Raw genomic sequence first — 19,488 nt, 5'->3', positions numbered from 1 at the left:
GCAGCCCAGAGTCAAGAATTGCTGAATTTATTGAATAGACATTGCCCTTTGTTTGACGTTCATTCCGCTGTCCTTGGTATGACAACTTCTGCGACTCACCGAATTCAGACTGACGGCTCCCGAATAATTCACCGGCGCCCATACCGCGTGTTTCTCGCAGAAAGGAAGATAATCGAGGAAAACGTATCAGACATGCTTCAACGAAATATCACGCGTCCTTCCTCGAGTCCGTGGTCCTCGCCAGTTGCGTTGGTGCAAAAGAAAGACGGAACGGTACGTTTTTGCGTTGATTACCGGCCACTGAACAAAATAACGCGCAAAGATATTTACCCTCTCCCATGAATTGATGACGCACTAGATTCGTTGCATAGCGCAAAGTATTTTTCGAGCCTTGACCTGCGATCGGGCTACTGGCAAATATCATTGTCCGAATCTGACAAAGAGAAGACGGCTTTTACCACCTCAGATGGGCTATATGAATTCAACGTAATGCCTTTCGGACTTTGTAACGCGCCTGCTACCTTCGAACGTATGATCGACAGCGTACTGCGTGGCCTGAAGTGGAAAACCTGCTTATGCTACCTAGACGACATCATAGTGTTTTCGTCTACCTTTTCGCAACATCTACAACGTCTTGAAGAAGTCCTAGATTGCCTTGCAAAAGCTGGTTTACAGCTGAATACGAAAAAATGCAGCTTCGCAAGCAAGACGATCAAGGTTCTAGGGCACTTCGTCAGCAAAGACGGTATTCGACCGGATCCTGAAAAGCTTGCCGCCGTCCTCGAGTTTCCCCGTCCTTTGCGTCAAAAAGACCTGCGCAGTTTTCTCGGCTTGGCATCCTACTTTGGGCGCTTCATACGCAATTTCGCAAGGCTTGCCTCTCCGCTCCATCAACTGCTCGCAAGTAACACGGCATTCATCTGGTCCGAAGACTGTGAAAAGGCTTTCCTGGCGTTGAAGCAAGCCCTGACATCCGACCCGGTACTATGTCATTTCGATCCAGGTGCACCCACAATTCTTCACACTGACGCCAGTGGTCATGGTCTCGGTGCCGTTCTACTGCAGCGTGACAACACCGCACGCGAACCTGTCATCGCTTACGCCAGTCGTGCTTTGACTGCTGCCGAGAAAATTTATACAATAACCGAACAAGAGTGCCTTGCTGTTGTATCGGTGGTACAAAAATTTCGTCCATACCTCCACAGCCGCCACTTCTCAGTCGTCACCGACCACAACGCATTGTGCTGGCTTTCGTCGCTAAAAAACTTATCGGGTCATCCTGGCCGCTGGGTGCTTCGTTTACAAGAGCACAACTTTGATGTCGTCTACAGGTCTGGTAAGAAGCACCAAGATGCTGATGCTCTCTCTCGCAGCCCTCTACCCAACCGTAATAGCCTATCGTCACCAATTTCCACCGCAGCATTACCCATCGCAGGTCTCAGTTGGCTAAGATCCGGCAGCCTTTCTAAGAAACCCTTGTGTCGCATCAACGCGTTGACCCTTACTGCCCCTCCATAATAGCACGCTTAGGAGGTACATCCACTCCCCCGAACGCCCGACTTCGCCGACAACTGAAACAATTCAAGCTTCACGATGGTGTTTTACATCGCTATATTTACCACGTTGAAGGAAACAAATGGGTACCCATTATACCACGTTGTCTACAACGTCACGTTCTTGAGACATTTCACGATGATCCTGCTGCTGGGCATCTCGGCTATCACAAAACGTACGACAAAATACGCAGTCGGTTCACCTGGCCTGGCCTCTCATCCGCGATTGCCAAATATGTTTCTTCGTGTTCCTTATGTCAACGGCGGAAACGACCCACTACTGCTCCTTCTGGCTTTCTCCAACCTCTTCCTTGTCCCGCTTTGCCATTCGAAGTTGTCAGGATAGACTTGTACGGCCCTTTTTCGGTGACATCCAATGGAAATCGTTGGATTGTAACGGCTGTTGACCATCTCACTCGTTACGCGGAAACCGCCTCACTGCACTCTGGTACAGCCACTGAAGTAGCTGATTTTTTTCTGCGTAACAATTTTACGCCATGGAGCTCTACGTGTTCTGCTCAGTGGAAGCGGCAAGGTCTTTCTTTCCTCTATTGTTGCTGAGGTTCTACACACCATCCTCAAAACAACTTCTACTTATCATCCTCAAACAAATGGCTTGACGGAACGCTTTCATCGTACCCTCTCGAACATGATTTCCATGTACGTTGACCCAGACCCCACGAACTGGGCCGCCATTTTGCCATTCGTAACGTTCGCCTACAATACAGCTACGCAACGCACCACCGGCTTTTCTCCCTATTTTCTGGTCTATGGCCGCTCTCTAAGTGTAACTCTGGACGTCTCCTTCCTTTCGACTCCTGCTACCTCAGCAAGCCCTTTATCCACACAATTTTTGTCTCGCCTCGAGCACTGCCATCATCTGGCCCGAATCAACACCGGCATCTCTCAGGAAGCTTGCAAGTCTCGCTACGACTCAACACACCGTGCTGTCACCTTTTCCCCAGGAGACGAAGTTCTTCTGTGGACTCCCGTGCGTGTGCCCGGCTTATGGGAAAAATTCCTCAGTCGTTTTATAGGGCCTTATACGGTGATTGAACAAACGTCCCCCGTTAATTACCGTATCTCACCACTTAACGCTCCCTCCGACCACCGTTGCCGTGGGACAGAAATTGTGCACGTTTCTCGGCTAAAACTGTACACCCGACGCAATTCCTAATATTGTCTCTCGCACGGCCAGGAGGCCGCTTCCGGCGTGACGAGGAATTAGTGTGAGCAAGGTCACCGACTCTTCTTTATCAATGGGACGTGTCATCATTATTTGTATAATTTCCTCATCTATAGATATCATCATCAGTGTGTGCCAGCTCGAGCTCGTCTCGAATAAAGCTCTTCCTCATAATATATATATATACATATATATATATATATACATACATACATATATTTGAAGGGTGACAAAAAATGAAAGTCAGTTGAAATTTTGGGCCTGTCCCTGTTTGGTCTTCCTATGTCTCCGTCTTTATTTGGGCACACCAGTTTACTTTGAAATGCGATGCACCAGTTACTGATTCAATGCATGGCATGTACTACAACAAATGTTCGAAAACTGTATACTATTCACTTACAATGCCTCGCTTTTAGCACCACATATGTACATTTGTTTTCCCAATTTGTGCAAACAGTTTGTTATTTGGTCTGTCTAACCATTTTGCTAAAAAAAACTTGGCAACATGCTACTACCTTACTTCATTACTCTAATAACCAAATGCACTGGTAAACTGAAAGCAGCTGTTTCCATTTACAAAAAATCTCAACTAAGTACATGTCCAGTTACTAACAGCCTTACCTGTTCATATCAAGCACATATCAAATAACCTAAATATTACTTTTTAATTTTCATTGAGTGGACTAACACAGCTCATTTTTCTTACATATAATGAATAAAGTATTTATCATATATATATGGAGGAAATTTTGTCACAACATTCGTACGGAATTCAACTAGAGAATTTTACTATTTGACACAAGATCGAAAATTGATAAGGCAGAAATAACTTTGAAAACCCATTAGGAAATTAACATTCACGGAAAATATGCCATCATTTGTTAGTAAACAATGATATCTTTACAGTCTATAGCTTATACAATATGAGACACATCAGATTCTCAGCGAGCAGTATGTCATGCTGTTTCCACCAGTAGTGCAAGAGTCTTGGTCAATTCCAGAAAGCCTTCCTCTAGCAGGGTATCTACCAATTTGATATTTCTAAATTCCACGACTTTTCCATGTTTTATATGACGATTAAAAGCGAATTCTATGACTGCTACGTTTCCATAGAAAACTGCACGAAAAACAAACATTCGTGTGGTAAAAAAAAAAAAAACAGGCGCTTCATATAAGTAAACATAATACCAGACGCAATGAGAATGTTCTGAGTGCTTGTGGTAAATGTGTAAAAAACATGTATATCTGACCAAAATAAAACCCCTGAGCCAGGCAGTGGCAAGTCAGCTGTTTAATATTGGAAGAACCAGGAAGCAAACACACAAGTTAAAAGTAACCGCAGATGAAAGTTTGAAGAAGCTTGCATAGTCCGACATTGCAGTCAAAGCTGCTAGAAAACGCGGAAGTGGTGCCATCTCGCAGCATCCGTGTATAATGAGGGCACGGGAACCTGATCGGTTCTGTCACTAGAGTATAATCTATTTTACTATAATGGCTGTAGCCCACGCCTCTTAAGATGTGGATTGAATTGAATTAGATCGACGTGAACAGCAGTATTTACTGACTCAACTATTTAGGATGTGGATTGGATCAGATCTGATTCGACCTAGATTGCTGTATTTACTACTGATTTGTGTTGCCGCCTAATTTGCGCACCTCCAAAGTATACTTTTCAGCAAAAAAAATAATAACTACTACTCGGGTATGCTGTGTACTTTGCCTTAACAACGAGTAACGACGATTCAAAAACAGAGCCGTACTGTAAAATTTCCTTTCTTTTTTTATTTTTACGATGAGCAGATGCATGTTTGTATTTTGTGTCTCTGGTCTTTGATACTTGAAGTGCAAGAAAAGCTGGGGACAGCGTTTATAGTGCCGACGTTTGAATATGTGGTTGCAGGACTGAATCTGTCAAGGTGCAACAGCTTCCTCGATTCCACAGAAGAATCACGAATGCTGGCACATTACCTTGATTTAAGTACTCTGCTGCGGACGTGACAGTGACAGTAATAATTGCAGATTTATTTACACAATCTCACGAAACTGAGATAAAAAATTTAGCTAAAGTTACCTAACTGCTACCCTTGAAGCACGAGCTACCAGCAATATGCAGCTGAGGACGTTTGGTGTGGTACTACCAATATTATTAACAATAATAATAATATTATTACTACTAATAATAAAAGACACGAGTAGCCCAGCACGCTTCTGCTTATGATGGTTCTAGCCTAGACAAACCAAGTGGCCTTCAAGCCGAGAAAAAATCGTTGCGAAGACAAACATGCATAAATTTATAGACGTGAGTAAAGGTGTGGTTCAAAAGTCAGATATGCTGTGTGATATGTAGAAGCAACAAACATCAAAATAGTGGATGTAGCAACATGAAAGCCAAGGAATGCTTTAGCCAATGTGAAGGACAATTTGCAGAGCAGAAATTTCCTTACCCCCATATCATAGAACGACCCTTCGCTCAACGTTTCACTTTCACTTGAGAAAGCCGATGGGAGCATCGTCTATAGGCACACCAAATTACTGCCTATCTGCGATAATGTTCTGCGATTCTTGAGTAGCGCAGCGTCCTTTTCTGCCGAGCAGCGGCGCAGTGTTCAACTCTGTCAAGTGAAGGGTGAAAGTTGAGTCGAGGAGCGCTTGTGAATACGGGGGTCAGTCTTGTTTACGCCATAGGCTGCCACAACTGTGATAACCAGTAACTCGGTGAAACTCGTGATTTCAAGAAAAGAGTTAAACAACACATATATGATGCCACGAAACAACGCGTGGCCTCAACTGCCCACGCTGAACATGCGGAATCTACAGACCGCCAAAAAGACTTTTAAACTCGTGCGTTCTGGACAAAAAAAAAAACCTGCATCTTCCCACGGGGGGCCACACGAGTCACGAAATGATGGGGATATCACGTGAATGTTTGGGAATGCTTAATTGCCACTTCGTCTTTATTATTAATATTTATTGAATGAAAGGGGCGCAGCGTTGCCTTCAACAAGTGCTGGCACACTGTTGAGCTGTGCCCCACTACTGGATGAAGGCACTGTTGCTTCCATCGCATCTACTCGAGTCAACCAAAGCATCAAGTCAAGCGAAAGCCAAATAAAGACGGCCTTGACTGAAATCCGAACGTCCAATCCAGTGCTTAGATATATGGAGTGGTCAGTGAACGATTGTGCTGCACGAGCAGTCAGTTTTTAATAGCAGACGCTGCCTGCGTCAGCCTTGCGAGGCGAGAGAGTGGGGAGAACGACAGTTGGCACGAGACGCGAGCATGCGCAACACCGGATAGACAACACCGCCAACACCGGATTTTGCGAGTAGGTTCGACTATAAAATGCTCGGCTAAAAGAAGCTTGCATCATGCCTGCACCTCGAATCCAGATATAGACAACTGTACATACGCTGAGCAGGAGTGATAAGACGCTTCTGACAATGTACTTTCGCTGCTTACGTCACGCATCAGGTACTGGAACGTCAGTAAACTTTGTGTTCCATGGGTGAATGTATCCTTTCGCGTTTACATTCAGAAGAAAGAGTTATCCACTATCAGCTCACTGTAGTTGCAACTGAGAGAGACTTTTTAAGCTTTGATCAATTGTAATGCTTAGTTTTGTAACGGTTGCACAGAACTGCTGTCAGTTTCCATGACCTGACCAGGTTTTCCAGAAATTCCCTGACTTTTCCAGGGTTTCCAGGTTGGTAGACACCCTCTATAGTATGACTACCACACTTCACCACATAGACATTTCATCGCCTTTGACCACAAAGCTGTATAACCATTATTAAGCCCTATCAGTCCCACCAGCGTGATCATGAAATGAGTCCTATCAACATACAAATGCATGAGTAAGCAATGGTTTGTTAGAGTGGCAAGAAAAAACAACAAATCATATAAATGCATGGTAGATTTCGGTGATACAAGTAGTTAGAACAGCTATTATGACTAACATTATGATAATGATGCAGTAAGCAAAGAAAGCTTCATCTTGACAGCAATGATGTACAGCTCACTGGTTTACTAACAGCTATGCAACTTTCTATGTGTTATATTATTTGGCTGTAGCCCTGGCACATTAACAAAAAATGTGCTTTTTTTATAAGAAGTGGTTACTTGAGGAATGTGCTACAACTATTAATCTCAGTGACAGAATTGGAAAACTACAGCATGGCCATTCATTTGTAGAACTGCACAAGCACACAGCTGGAAGTGCTATCACTACAAGAATGGAGAAATTCCAGCTTTCGAATGGTAAAGCCGAGGGTGCATTTGTTATGCAAGTGCACACGATGTGCGAGTAAATATGATAAATTTTGCGTACGTGAAACTCGCAGCTGGATGTGATGGCTGCTGTTTTTCAAAGTGAATGGCGATGGATGCATTTTACCTAGAAAAAAGTCTTGTTAGTAAAAGGGCAGTGCTTGATGTCAAGACAAAAAAGCATTCTAGCCTAGACCAACAATGTTTGACTGTCAGAGTCTGGATGGAAGAAATAGATTGGCACCGCCTGTCCATGTGTGCCATGGACAAAATGGTGCCACAGCAATATACGATGTGTAGTCATGTACAGCGCCATCCACCGTGAAAAACAAATTTGTTGTGGATACACTATATCATCCTCAAAACCAGAAACGTTTCCCGCATGGCAGCACATTGAAACCTTGTTATAACAAAACTCAACAAATCAAAATAACAGATTAGTTTTTTTTCCCTTTGTTATTTCCAGAAGATAACAAAGCAGATAAAATTCTGCTACTATACTGTCACAATCCTGCTACCGTACCCCCAGATAATATGGCAGCATGCTGTTCGAAGGCAGTTGAAAAAAAAAAAAAAGAGCGGGCAAGTCAGGAAGACAGCCCTTCAACCCTGCCAAAGCTCCTTTGGTAGTTATATACACTAATTTATAATCAGCTAAACAAATGTGATAAATCAATGCAGTTGGAACTTGGTATGCCCCTGCCGTGGTAATGAAATGTGAAGTTTACTATATTAGTTCACCACATATTTTAGTCGAGCTTTCTCATCATGAAAGATTTAAGGTGCATAATATTGGGAAACATAGCAACGTCCTGTGATGGGAGACCAAAAGGGAAAGTTAACTGTTATAACCTTCTGAGAGTATGTTAATGCCTGCACATAGGCATTGAAAGCTCACGGCAGTGGGAAAAAAAAGACTCAAATATTGTGTTAGTACTGGAGTAGTAGGAAAAAAAAAAAGACTCAAATTTGGTATTAGTACTGGAGTAAACATTAAAATTTTGAAGGAGTAAACGTGGTGACTTACCATTTTTGTAGTTCTTTGCACTTTTCTGTAACACAAACACAAAAGGAAAGTTGATATATTGTATGTCAGGGCACTGAAAATATCTGCCAAATATTACGCCCAGAGTAAACTTTAGCATATCTGAAAATTCTTATCCCCCCGACCCTCCTTACCTGCCCCCAAGAAACAGGTGGCTTACACCGGCATAAGTTTCATCTCTGGGAAGTTGACAACAAGATCAACAAACATAAATATAAGAATGGAGACAGAAACTGAGCTCTTACCCGCACAGAGCCCACAGGAACGCAGTTTCGGCAGTGCCATGGTATATTTGGCAGCAGAACCTGGTCACTTATTTTGGGTGCATGGCACGTTTGATGAAATCCTATACACGTTTAGGGGCAAAAATTATATTAAAATGAGTGATGCATTGTCATAACAAAAAAGCAATTCAGAGGAAGATGGTAGCTAACAGTCATAAGTAATCACTAAAAAAGAAATGCCGCAGAAGACGGTGCTTTAATAAAATCACTTGTTTTTGTCAAGGCAGCGCTGGCTTTTCAAACAGCATTTTTATGTAGGTACTGCTAAATGTTGCCCAACCTCTATCATAGAGGAGACAACTAAATTTGTTGGCAGCAAAAATAAAGGAAGACAAAGAAAGACAGGAGAAACGATGGGTGCCATTCAAAATAGAAAGGTAGGCATGTCAAAGGGAAGCTCAGAGTTGTGCTGCAATGGAGCAACTAAGGGGGACAAGAGTAAAGACTGGTGTTGGGTCCGTTTGACATAGCGACCACAATACTGAGCTGTGTGCCCCACAGATTTGTAATGAACAGTAGTTTTTCTCATTTCCAAGAATTACCTATGAGAGAGGCTAAAAATGACAACTATTCCATAGTAAGCACGGTATTTATAAACAAAAAAACTGGTGCATATATTTCAGAGCTCCTTTTTACACATTTATGCTTATTGGCAGCACTGTAGTAACTTGTGAATGACAAACAACTCGTTATTTTCAGTCCCCATGAGAGAGAAGGATTGACTGTGGTATTTCATGTTTCAGTATGTTGAAATTGTGGCCTGCCATATTGAAATGCAGTGCTACTGCTTTTGGTAGTTTTTTCTAACAGGCTCCAATCTTGTACAGTTTGCGGAAATAAAGATTTGGAAAAGCCATTCATATTGCAACTCTACCCAGGTGACTTCTTCGGTGCATCAAGACAGGATGATTCTGACAGGTAGGTGCGGCTATTAATGCTTGTTTGTTTATAGAAGGTACCATATGTGTTTGTCCTGGCTACAAAAAGTGTTCCAGCTAAGAAATTATTCATGCACTCACAATGCCACTTCTTGAGGCATAACAATAAACACAACGAGGCTGTTTCTACGTGGAAGATTCATAAGATGTTTTCTAGCCAAGAAATTATTCGAACACTCTGAGCACCGCTTGTGGAAGCTTGAGAAACAATTAGGTATGTACTCTGAAAACCCCAGGCAGAGCTATAGTATCGAAAAAAATACAAACTAAGCTACTATCACAAATTTTAAATCATTATGTAGTCTCTCACATTTCGCCCACACTTCCATTCATTATTTAGAATATACCTCCCTTCCTTCGGAATGGAGACACTCAATAATCAGATCATTCTGTTAACTATTTATGCTTTCTCTCTGTACGTTAATCTACCTATTATTGAATGAATTGAAGTGGTCTCGCACAGCGACAAAGGGATAACAAGCAAGCATACATGGTTGAAGTTTACTTTTCATTACTTTTCATAATAATCATGATGATGATGATGATAATAATAATAATAATAATAAAATAATAATAATAATAATAATAATAATAATAATATCTGGAATTTAATGTCCCAAAACCGCCCCGCCGTGGTGGTCTAGTGGCTAAGGTACTCGACCGCTGACCCGCAGGTCACGGGATCGAATCCCGGTTGTGGCCGCTGCATTTTCGATAGACGAAAATCTTGTAGGCTCATGTGCTCAGATTTGGGTGCAGGTTGAAGAACCCCAGGTGGTCGAAATTTCCGGAGCCCTCCACAGCAGCATCTCTCATAATCATAAGGTGGTTTTGGGACATTAAAACGTCACATATCAATCAATGTCCCAAAACCACGATATGTTTATGAGATACGACGTAGTGGAGGGCTCCGGAAATTTGGACCACCTGGGTATTTTTAAAATATACCTAAATCTAAGTACATGAGCCTCAAGCATTTTCGCCTCCATTGAAAATGCAGCCACCGAAACAGGGATTTGATGCCGCCACCTTCGAATTAGCAGTAGAGTGCCACAATTACTAGAACACCACACCAGGCTGAAAAACTATCATTGAGTTGCTGAAAACAACAGTCCCCCCCCCCCCGATAAAACAATTCACTCTTTTACAGCTTTTTTGGCAACCAAACTCCTTCTTCAATAAGCTTAGGATTTCAGCAACCAATAGATTTTTTTTTTTTTTGAAGCTCAGTGGTGGGAATGCCTTCCAGCATTTTGGAGCAGCAATTAGAGAATGCTAGGTTTGCTTTTGGAACAGCTAACTCAGTGTTTGAAGCAGGCACAGGTTTTTCATGATGCACATGGAGGAAGAAAATTTAGCCTTATTTAGTCGATTGTTCTCCCAGTTTACATATAAATTTATACAGAAGCAGCAAGCCCAAAAAATCAACAAATGTAGGATTATGTACAGAAGCGGTGACATAACATAGTGAAGGATATTGCACCAACAAGCTAACTGCATCAAGAAGTTCATAGCAGAGCACACACAAACACATGCCCACACACACAAATTCGAAGCTCGTTATAGTAAAGCTTTCTTATTACGTACATACATAGAAAGAAACTGCTGGGAATGCGGCTAACTACACACTAAACGTAGAATGCATTGACCACAAAGTACATAAGCGTGTGCAGGGTTCCCCATTGGGGAGGGGGGGCCGCAGAGGTTCATTGTAGTGCCCCCCTTCCTATCATGTCACTGTGTGGGGGCTTCCTTTGCATCCCCCTTCCCTATAGAGTCAATGCATGGGGCATAGCTCTGTACCCCCCTCAGCCCCCTTTCCTATAATATCATTGTATGGGGCTGGCTTTGAGCCCCCCACCCCCTCATGTGGGCACACCTATAACCAAGTACCAATTCGCATTCCTCTAACTCCCCTTCATCGCTAAAGCAGAAATGATTACAGTGCCACAGCGAATATTGCCTAAAGTACCCACCACGAAGCCATTACTTTCTTTTTGCCAATACTCAGAAATTATTGGCATTCTCGCATGACCGTCCGATGGAACGCGGTGACAACACCAAAGAGCATTTCGATACTAGTCCAGAGTCCGAGATACACAGCCTAAGCAGAGACTGACATAGCGAAGAAATGAACATATTCAGTTGTCCGCGATAAATGTGTACCGTGATCTGCTACTTAGCGAAAACTGACTTTTTAAAGATGCGATACGGTGACAGGGAGCCGATCGTCCACTGGCTAGTTGCTTGCAGTGCTTCCCCTACTTGACGTACACAATGTGCCAAGCCACTTGCGCCCACTCTGCTCCAGACTGTGGACATATGCGACGAGAAGCCTGTTGCGTTAACGTGACGATGCGAGCTTTTTGCAAGAGAAGCTCAAGCAGTCTTAGCAGTGAACGGAGGCGTGTTTGGGCTCTTGTTTCATGAACATGTGTTCTACACTTGCTGTCTAGGTCCCTGCGATTTAAAATGCTCACCTCCACAATGAGCGGCTTTCGTTTCTGCAAAGCGGTGCACACTGAACACGGTCCCACACAGCGATTGATGCAGCAGCAATCGGTGCCTCAACGCTCTGAGGTATTCGCCAGCTATTAAAAGCGTGCAGTAAGCTCAAAGCGGGGCAACGCCACATGTAGGCTTTTTGTCGGTGATAAGTGATACTGACGCGCTTTTCGCTGGTTGCCACATCGCTTTTGTTCTTTGCCAATGATTACCGAAAAAGGCACCGCCGCAATAGCACGAAAGTCGAAATATTTCATAGGCCGATCCCGTGCTTTAGCTGCAGTGCAAGTACACAATGGCGACCACCACGTCATATCAGCTTACAATGCGTGCTGTCAACATCACTTTCGGTTCCAAAACTATTTTGTGGCACAGCAGTAGCACAAATTAGACAAAAATTGATCCTTTTGGAGCAGTATGGCACAGTAATTTACAGTTGATTCAGTAATTTACAGTTGACGCAAGTTGGCCCCATTGGCACAGGTTTCCCAGCACTGGAAGCTGCATGCATTTATTAGGGGCACTTCTACATGGCCCTATAACATCATGTAGGTGTTCTGAGATAAAACTGAATTACTGTCGAAGCCCTTTATAAGAGACACTGATATAAGAGACATATAGATATGAGACACCAATATGCCTACAGTAAGTGCACATTTACAGGAAAATGCGTACGTGGTACACTGCTTATAAGAGACATCTCATATAAAAGCCAAGAATTTGATGCTAGAGCATGCCTCCTAAAAAGGGGTTCAACTGGATACCTGTGTCACACTGGCCCTTTGAAAGGCCATCCAGTCGATGGCCGTCGAAACGCACAACTCTATCGACTCGTGGAAGTTTTCGCACCGCTACATGGAAGTTTAGAACAGCCGTTGAGTAGTTCAGACGCTTCTTGCAAAAATTGTGAGGCGCTACAGATCCTTATTTTCGTATTCACGTCACCTAAAGTAAACAATGCAAGTTCACTTAAAAACTCAAGTATGTCTGTTGATGTTGTTTAAATATTTCAATAAAGTCACTATTCATAGTTATGAATGTATATTTAGCTTCTAAGTTCTTGAGCGGCGAAACTGAGGCAAAGAATACATAGAGAGACAGCATGCTGAGTACAAGCTCGTGGCTATTGTCAAAAGTGCATGCAGTTCACACATTTCAAGTGGCGAAAATACTCAATTAAATAATTCACAACACTCACATATACTGCTTTTAAAGCATACTGGTTAGATTCCTTTTTTTCTAATCGTGTGTAGAAGCACACAATGAACAAGACGGTGCATTCGCGCTGTTTCCACTTCCGTCATTCAGTGACCATTGAAGTTTCAACGGAGTGTTGGGGTACTCCATCCAATGACTCTATAGACTAATGACTCAATGACCTCCGAAACTGTTTGTGTGGCAGCTCGTGCTTGACAGTTGAGCCAACAGACCACTGATTCGATGGCCTTCAAAACGCTCGTGTGACACGGGTATTACAGTGATAAAAAATCCTTAGAATAACGGTTTTTGCTGGAGACAATGATTTTACAAGCAGATCCATCTTCTTAAAGACAAGTCCCTGAAATGTTAAAGCCTTTGCAACCCTTAATGCCTACCAAAACTGGCTTATGAAACTTAATTTAAAATTCACAGAAATTAACAAATTTCTGACACTATATTGAACCTTGTTCAATTCATATTGTGTAATGAACATCAAATACTATAAAAACAATGAATAAAGTTCTCAAAATTCAGATCCGCATACAGTTAAACCTGGATATATATAATGAAAGTGACTAATTCCCCAAAAAAGTCATGGCAAACAAGTTCTCATTATGCAATTTTGGCACAACAAAATGCAAAATTAAACTGAAAGAGAACTGAAGGCAAAGCTCACCCAAACATTTATTTAGCGGTAAAAAAATGTCATCATTGCGATAGCAATTATACAGACATTTTCAACGGATTTCGCATTGTTGATAACAATCTCCCACGCATTGTAAGTTCTACACGCAAGTGAAAGCGTGCGAGTGGGATGGGCAATGACCGCTGCTGAAGCACAGATCAAACGAATCGGCCCATCTCCATTGCTCAGAGGGCGCATGTGATAACATCCACTCCCTGCATGTTAGACCTGCCTTCGAATACTCAAGAAAAGAGGAAACACCCCAGCAGTCTTGAAACGCTGGTGATGGGGGAAGGTCGCTCGAGCAGCAACAGTAAACTTTGACTTTAAAGGCACGCGTGCTATCTTGGCAAGCATCATAACACGGCTCGTATACCCTTCCATGTACTGGGTCCTTGGTGACAAAAATTCATTATATCAAGAGTGTCTCTCACTGCCACTTTGTTACAGAGAAGTTGCAAATACTGGTGACAGTTAGTGGCCAGTCTTCTTATAACATTACAGTTTATTGCTTTCTCATTCATTGCTTTGCCCTTGTGGTGAAACTGATGTTTTAGCTGTCGGTTCTTAGTGAGGACACAGGGAGGTGGCGCCGACAAGAAGAGCCATGTCCGCAAGTGCTCCGTGAATTTTCCGGCTCTATTGGGGGAATTTATGTGTGCGGCCAATTTCGACTATTGCCATGGCATCCTGAAGTTGTTCCGCACCGACTGACACCAACCACAGCTGTAAGTGACCAGAACTTTTTATTTTAGAAGCCCAAACGCACCTGCCTATCGTGCAAGCTCGACAACGCCATCGCCGCCATGTAGGCGGCTGCAGGAACGCTACCGTGCACGTTGCTTGCGTACATGATGGCTCTCGCGAATGAACCCCCAGACGCTATTGCGCGTCCCGGACCCTCGCGAATGACGGACACGCGGCGCCAAGAGCTTGAAAATATGGATTTTCAAGACTCTACAGCTAAGAGCCTCTCAACGCCAAATGAAACGAACGGTCAGAACGCCGAGACCGACAGCCAAAACCAAGCGGATAGAGCCTGGCAAACAGTGCTCACTCTGTGGCAGAAGGCTCTTGCGAAAGAAAAGAAGGCCAAGTCCATAGATTTTTCGACGACGTCGAAAACCAGAAAATCTAAATATAGCAACCAGAAAATCTAAATATAGGCCTGCCCACAGGCGGCTACCCCCCTTGCCCAAAGACGACTTCAAAATAGTGGTGCGACAACACCAAGGGCTACTGGTCAAGACCCTGACTAGTCCACTACTGGCAGACGCCGTGATAGAAGCTTGCAATGAAAAAATATCTGGTGAGCAATTTTTGCTAAGAATCAAGCAAGGTTCCAACATCTTCATTGTTTCGACGCCGCACCAAACAGTGGCGGACCACGTGAAGCGTATTACCACCCTAAAGATCAACGGCCGGCCACACTCAGTCAATGCCTACGTAGCGACAAGCGAACTAAGGGTGTGATTCACGGCTTAGACCCCCACACGACGCCTGAAGCGCAAAAAGCCAATCTCCGCATACGCACCCAAGGTGTCGAAATTCTGCAAGCACGGATGTTTAAAAACACCAAGACGGCCGTTATAACATTTTTCGGAGGAATTACACCTCGGTACGTTTATTACAACGGCGGAGAACTTGTTTGCTACCCCTACAAGGTTACCACCCAGGTGTGCAAAGTGTGCCATCAAGTTGGTCACCGTTCGGACGTTTGCCCCCAGCCGGACACTCAAGTGTGTCACGATTGTGGACAACGGGACCCTGCAACCGGACATGAGTGCTCTCCGAAGTGTGCAGCTTGTGGCGAGGGTCATTTGACAGGCGACCGAAGTTGCAGAAAACGACTCAACTCTCCGCAGAAAAGAACCTCAAGGGCTAGTGTACACCAGCCTACTCTGAATGACACCTCACCAAAGCCACCTCAACGCCTCCGCTGGTTCAGTTCTGATGATGAACAATCTGCCCTAGACCACTGTCCGGAGTCGCCAGAGACTCGCCCAAGGTTTGGCTCTAGATACAGATCTAGCTCGAGATCCCGGACTCGGAAGGACTCTACTCACAAGACCCCACCCCAATTTCACTCGCACAAGTCACCTAAATCCGGGGCTCCACGCTCAGCGATCAAGCAAGCGCCCGAACATGGCGAGGTGAGCTATGCACAAGTTGCTTCTCCCGCTGCTCCTGTAACGGCTAATCCAGAATATCAAAAAATTATTAGCGAGAACAAACTCCTCCGTGAGAGCTTGGCAGAAATAAAAGGAGAGTTGGCCTCCCTCAAAGCTAACCGCGGTATGGAATCGAGCCAAAAAACACTTTCTAAAGCAACCGGCACATCTGGCCAGGTTACGATCGAGTCTAATTCTATGGAAGGTACATTAAAACAAGTAATGCAGCAACTGCAAAGCATGCAAAGCTTTCAGCAGCAAATGTTTGCCAAATTTCAGAACCTAAAAAGTCATGTCGACGAATCTATTGCCAGCATAAGGGCCACTGTTCTTAAACGGCCTAAAAGCAGCCCGGGTGCTCCGTCTATCCGTCGCCCGAAGCAACTCCCAACCTCGGACAGCGATAGCACTATCCATGGCGAGTAAAACACGAGCGCACACCGAATATCTCGAAATTTGGCAATGGAATTGCCGCACCTTCCACAAACGTGCGGCCACTCTACAACAATTTCTTAATACGGCGCCAGTCAAACCTGATGTCATTTGTCTGCAAGAGGTTGGCAATAAGCCAGTCAAATTGAGTGGCTACTACACGATATCGAATCCAGACTACCCTAAAGTCGCCACGTTGGTTCTTAAGGAAATAGCGACTAGTATAGATTATCTGGTAACTAGCAGCATTAACCACGAAATCATAAGTATACTACCGCACAAGCGTAGCAAAGCCAAAACCATAATTACGAACGTGTATAGCTCCCCTAAGAAAAAGAGGGCCGATCTTGACGCGCTCATTTGGTATGCCAAGAGTAATTCCAGCATCCAGGATCGACTACTGCTTCTCGACGACTTTAATGCCCCTCACACTACCTGGGGGTACCGAAAAGATACACCGAAAGGCCGAGAACTCGAGCGAGTTGATGCGCATGGGCTCCAACTTCTCGTACTCCTACAACACCCGAAAAGACTGGGTAACAGCGCCAGTGCAGACACATTTCGTGATCTTACATTCATAAATAATGTTGACGAGGTGTTCTGGAGCAACCTAGAAGAGAATCTCGGCAGTGACCATTATATTTTGAGCGTGTCGATTGCCTCCCCCAAAATTCGGTAGTCTCATGGCCATGTTGTATTAACAGATTGGGTAACTTATTGTAAAGTCCCACTGCCCGAAATTTTACCGGATAGCGCTGAAGATTGGGCAACACACATATGAAAGGCTCACAAAGCAACTTCTAAGCGGGTTGCACTCACAGCAGAAACCCCGGTAGTCGATAGCCATCTGATACATATGTGGGAATCCAGGAGAGGGTTGACCAAGCGATGGAAACAACAGCGACTCAATAGAAAATTGCGCCATAGAATTGCTGAGATATCTGAGCGGGCAAACGCTTACGCGCAGCAGTTGGAGACGGCGAGCTTGGCGAATTTTCGCGACTCACTCCGAGAAACCTTACACACCTCCAAGACATGGGCAATACTGCGCAACATAATGGAACCTGGTAAAATCAAAACGGCAGCAAACCGAACTCTTAAGAAGCTCGCTGGGGAATTCCCAGGAACAGATGACGCCCTCCTCGCTAAGCTCCGAGACAAGTACATAGACGCGTTCACAACTCCCCCGTGCACTTTAGCATACCAAGGCCAGGAAAACGCAGTGCTCGACGCACCGATCACCAAGGCAGAACTATTCGCGGCCGCGCAAGCAGCAAAGCGCAATACTGCCCCCGGACCTGACCAGCTGACAAACGCGATGATTCGGAATCTGAGCGATGAACACCTGGAACAACTTACTCGGTATTTTAATGAACAGGTATGGGAGAAGGGCATGGTTCTTCAACATTGGAAGGAAGCCAAAATTATTGTAATTTCGAAGCCAGGAAAAACACCCGACCTACAAAATCTAAGACAAATATCATTAACATCCTGTCTTAGCAAATTATTCGAAAAGGTGATTCACACACGTCTCACGACTTACATTGAAGATCGGAACCTTTTCCCAACAAGCATGTTTGGATTTCGCCAACATTTATCAATGCAGGACGTTTTCCTTCTACTTTGGGAAGAGGTACTCCGCAATACCACGGTCGGTGCAGAACATCACATCGTAGCTCAATTTGAAAAGTGCATTTGACACTATGTCTCATGAGCTCATCTTATCTCAGCTAAATGACATCGGTTGTGGGCAAAAGATATGTGACAACGTTTGCTCTTTTCCAACCTCTCGCACTGCTACAATAGGCCTAGGCAATACACGCTCAGATCCGTTTCCCATGCCAAATAGAGGCACACCACAAGGGGCGATACTATCTCTTCTCTTCAACATCGGCATGAGACGCTTAGCAAGAAGACTAGACAGCGTTTCAGGGCTAGGGTACACGTTCTATGCGCATGATATTACCCTATGGGCCAACAGTGGCTCTTTGGGACAAAAAGAGCAAATCCTACAAGACGCAGTGACCGCTGTTGACGACTTCGCTTATCAGAGCGGAATGAGCTGTGCTCCCGATAAATGTGAATTTATTAGAATCCGAGGCATAGGCCGCCGCATTCACGAGCTGGTCAACCTCTTTCTAGGAGACCACAAGATAAAAGAGGCACAGAAAATGCGAGTCCTCGGACTGTGGCTACAAAGCAACAAGCGAGTGGACCACACAATAAAAACCCTCTGAACAACGGTGAAGTAGATCTCCCGTATGATTTATAGAGTCACTTAACACCGAAAAGGTTTCAAGGAAGCTGAGACGCTCCAGTTGGTTCAGGCTTTTGTCCTCAGTCGGCTAACATATAGTCTTCCTTTCCAAGAGATCAATAAAACTGATTTAAAGGCCCTAGATGCGTTGATACGAACATCGTACAAGGCAGCTCTCGGCCTACCACTTGGAACGTCCACAAAACGTCTCGAAGCCCTCGGTATACACAATCATTATGAGGAGTTACGTGCAGCAGTGCTCATTTCTCAACGGGAGAGGCTTAACTTAACCACTACTGGGAGAAAATTGCTACGCCGTGTAGGTTACCCAGCTCATCCTCAATATGCGGGAGAGGAACTGGAGTCCATGGCTAAACAGCTACGTGAAAAGATTCTAGTATCCCCTATCCCCAAAAACATGGGCCCCCAATATCACAAAGGTCGTAGGAGTGCATGAGCTCGCAAGTTACAGCGGCAATTCAGGAACAATCCGGACACGGTGTACACAGATGTCGCCCTAAGCGGCACGAACAAGTACGCGCTCGCAGTCGTAGGAGCGGCTCCGGGTCAAGGCCTTTTGACTTGCGCCATGGCACGAGCCGCATCCGCGAATAACGCTGAGGCTTTAGCTATCGCGCTTGCTATTAAAGCTAAGGATATTCTGGGACGATTGTCCCTTGTTTTCACCGATTCCATGGTCGCATGTAGACTCTTTCTCACGGGAAGACTACCACGCAACACCATTCACTATTAGGACCGGACCTAATGCAGGACCATGCTATCATCTGGTGCCCGGGTCACGCAGGACTCGATGGCAATGAGAGAGCGGACGGCGCAGCTCGTGCTTTAACCAACCGAGCGGCCTAACACTCTGACGACAGCCCCTTTTTACCGCAAGATATCCTTGAAAACCAACGGCTTAAGCGTCGAAGGTACAGTGTACCACACACAGCTTTACCCGGCCG

At 44.5% G+C, this 19,488-nt stretch overlaps 1 protein-coding gene across 3 annotated transcripts in view; it reads right to left on the bottom strand.

Moving 5' to 3' along the window:
* The window catches only part of Pcl (polycomb protein Pcl), a 135,133-nt gene that overhangs the window by 60,727 nt on the left and 54,918 nt on the right, over positions 1-19,488 (bottom strand). For 2 of the 3 annotated variants that reach the window (XM_075878805.1, XM_037435919.2), the window contains 3 exons: positions 8,297-8,397; positions 8,034-8,058; positions 7,068-7,133 (listed from right to left, as the gene is read on the bottom strand). In XM_075878805.1, coding sequence (XP_075734920.1) covers positions 7,068-7,133; positions 8,034-8,058; positions 8,297-8,397 — 192 coding nt within the window. The remainder of the gene's footprint in view (positions 1-7,067; positions 7,134-8,033; positions 8,059-8,296; positions 8,398-19,488) is intronic. The other variant, XM_037435920.2, reaches the window with a different exon arrangement.

The sequence above is a fragment of the Rhipicephalus microplus genome, chromosome X (genome assembly GCF_043290135.1).
Source record: "Rhipicephalus microplus isolate Deutch F79 chromosome X, USDA_Rmic, whole genome shotgun sequence".
In the NCBI taxonomy this organism is placed as follows: Eukaryota; Metazoa; Arthropoda; class Arachnida; order Ixodida; family Ixodidae; genus Rhipicephalus; species Rhipicephalus microplus.
Note: the sequence above shows the minus strand (reverse complement) of the source record. Positions and strands in the feature narration are given on the sequence as shown.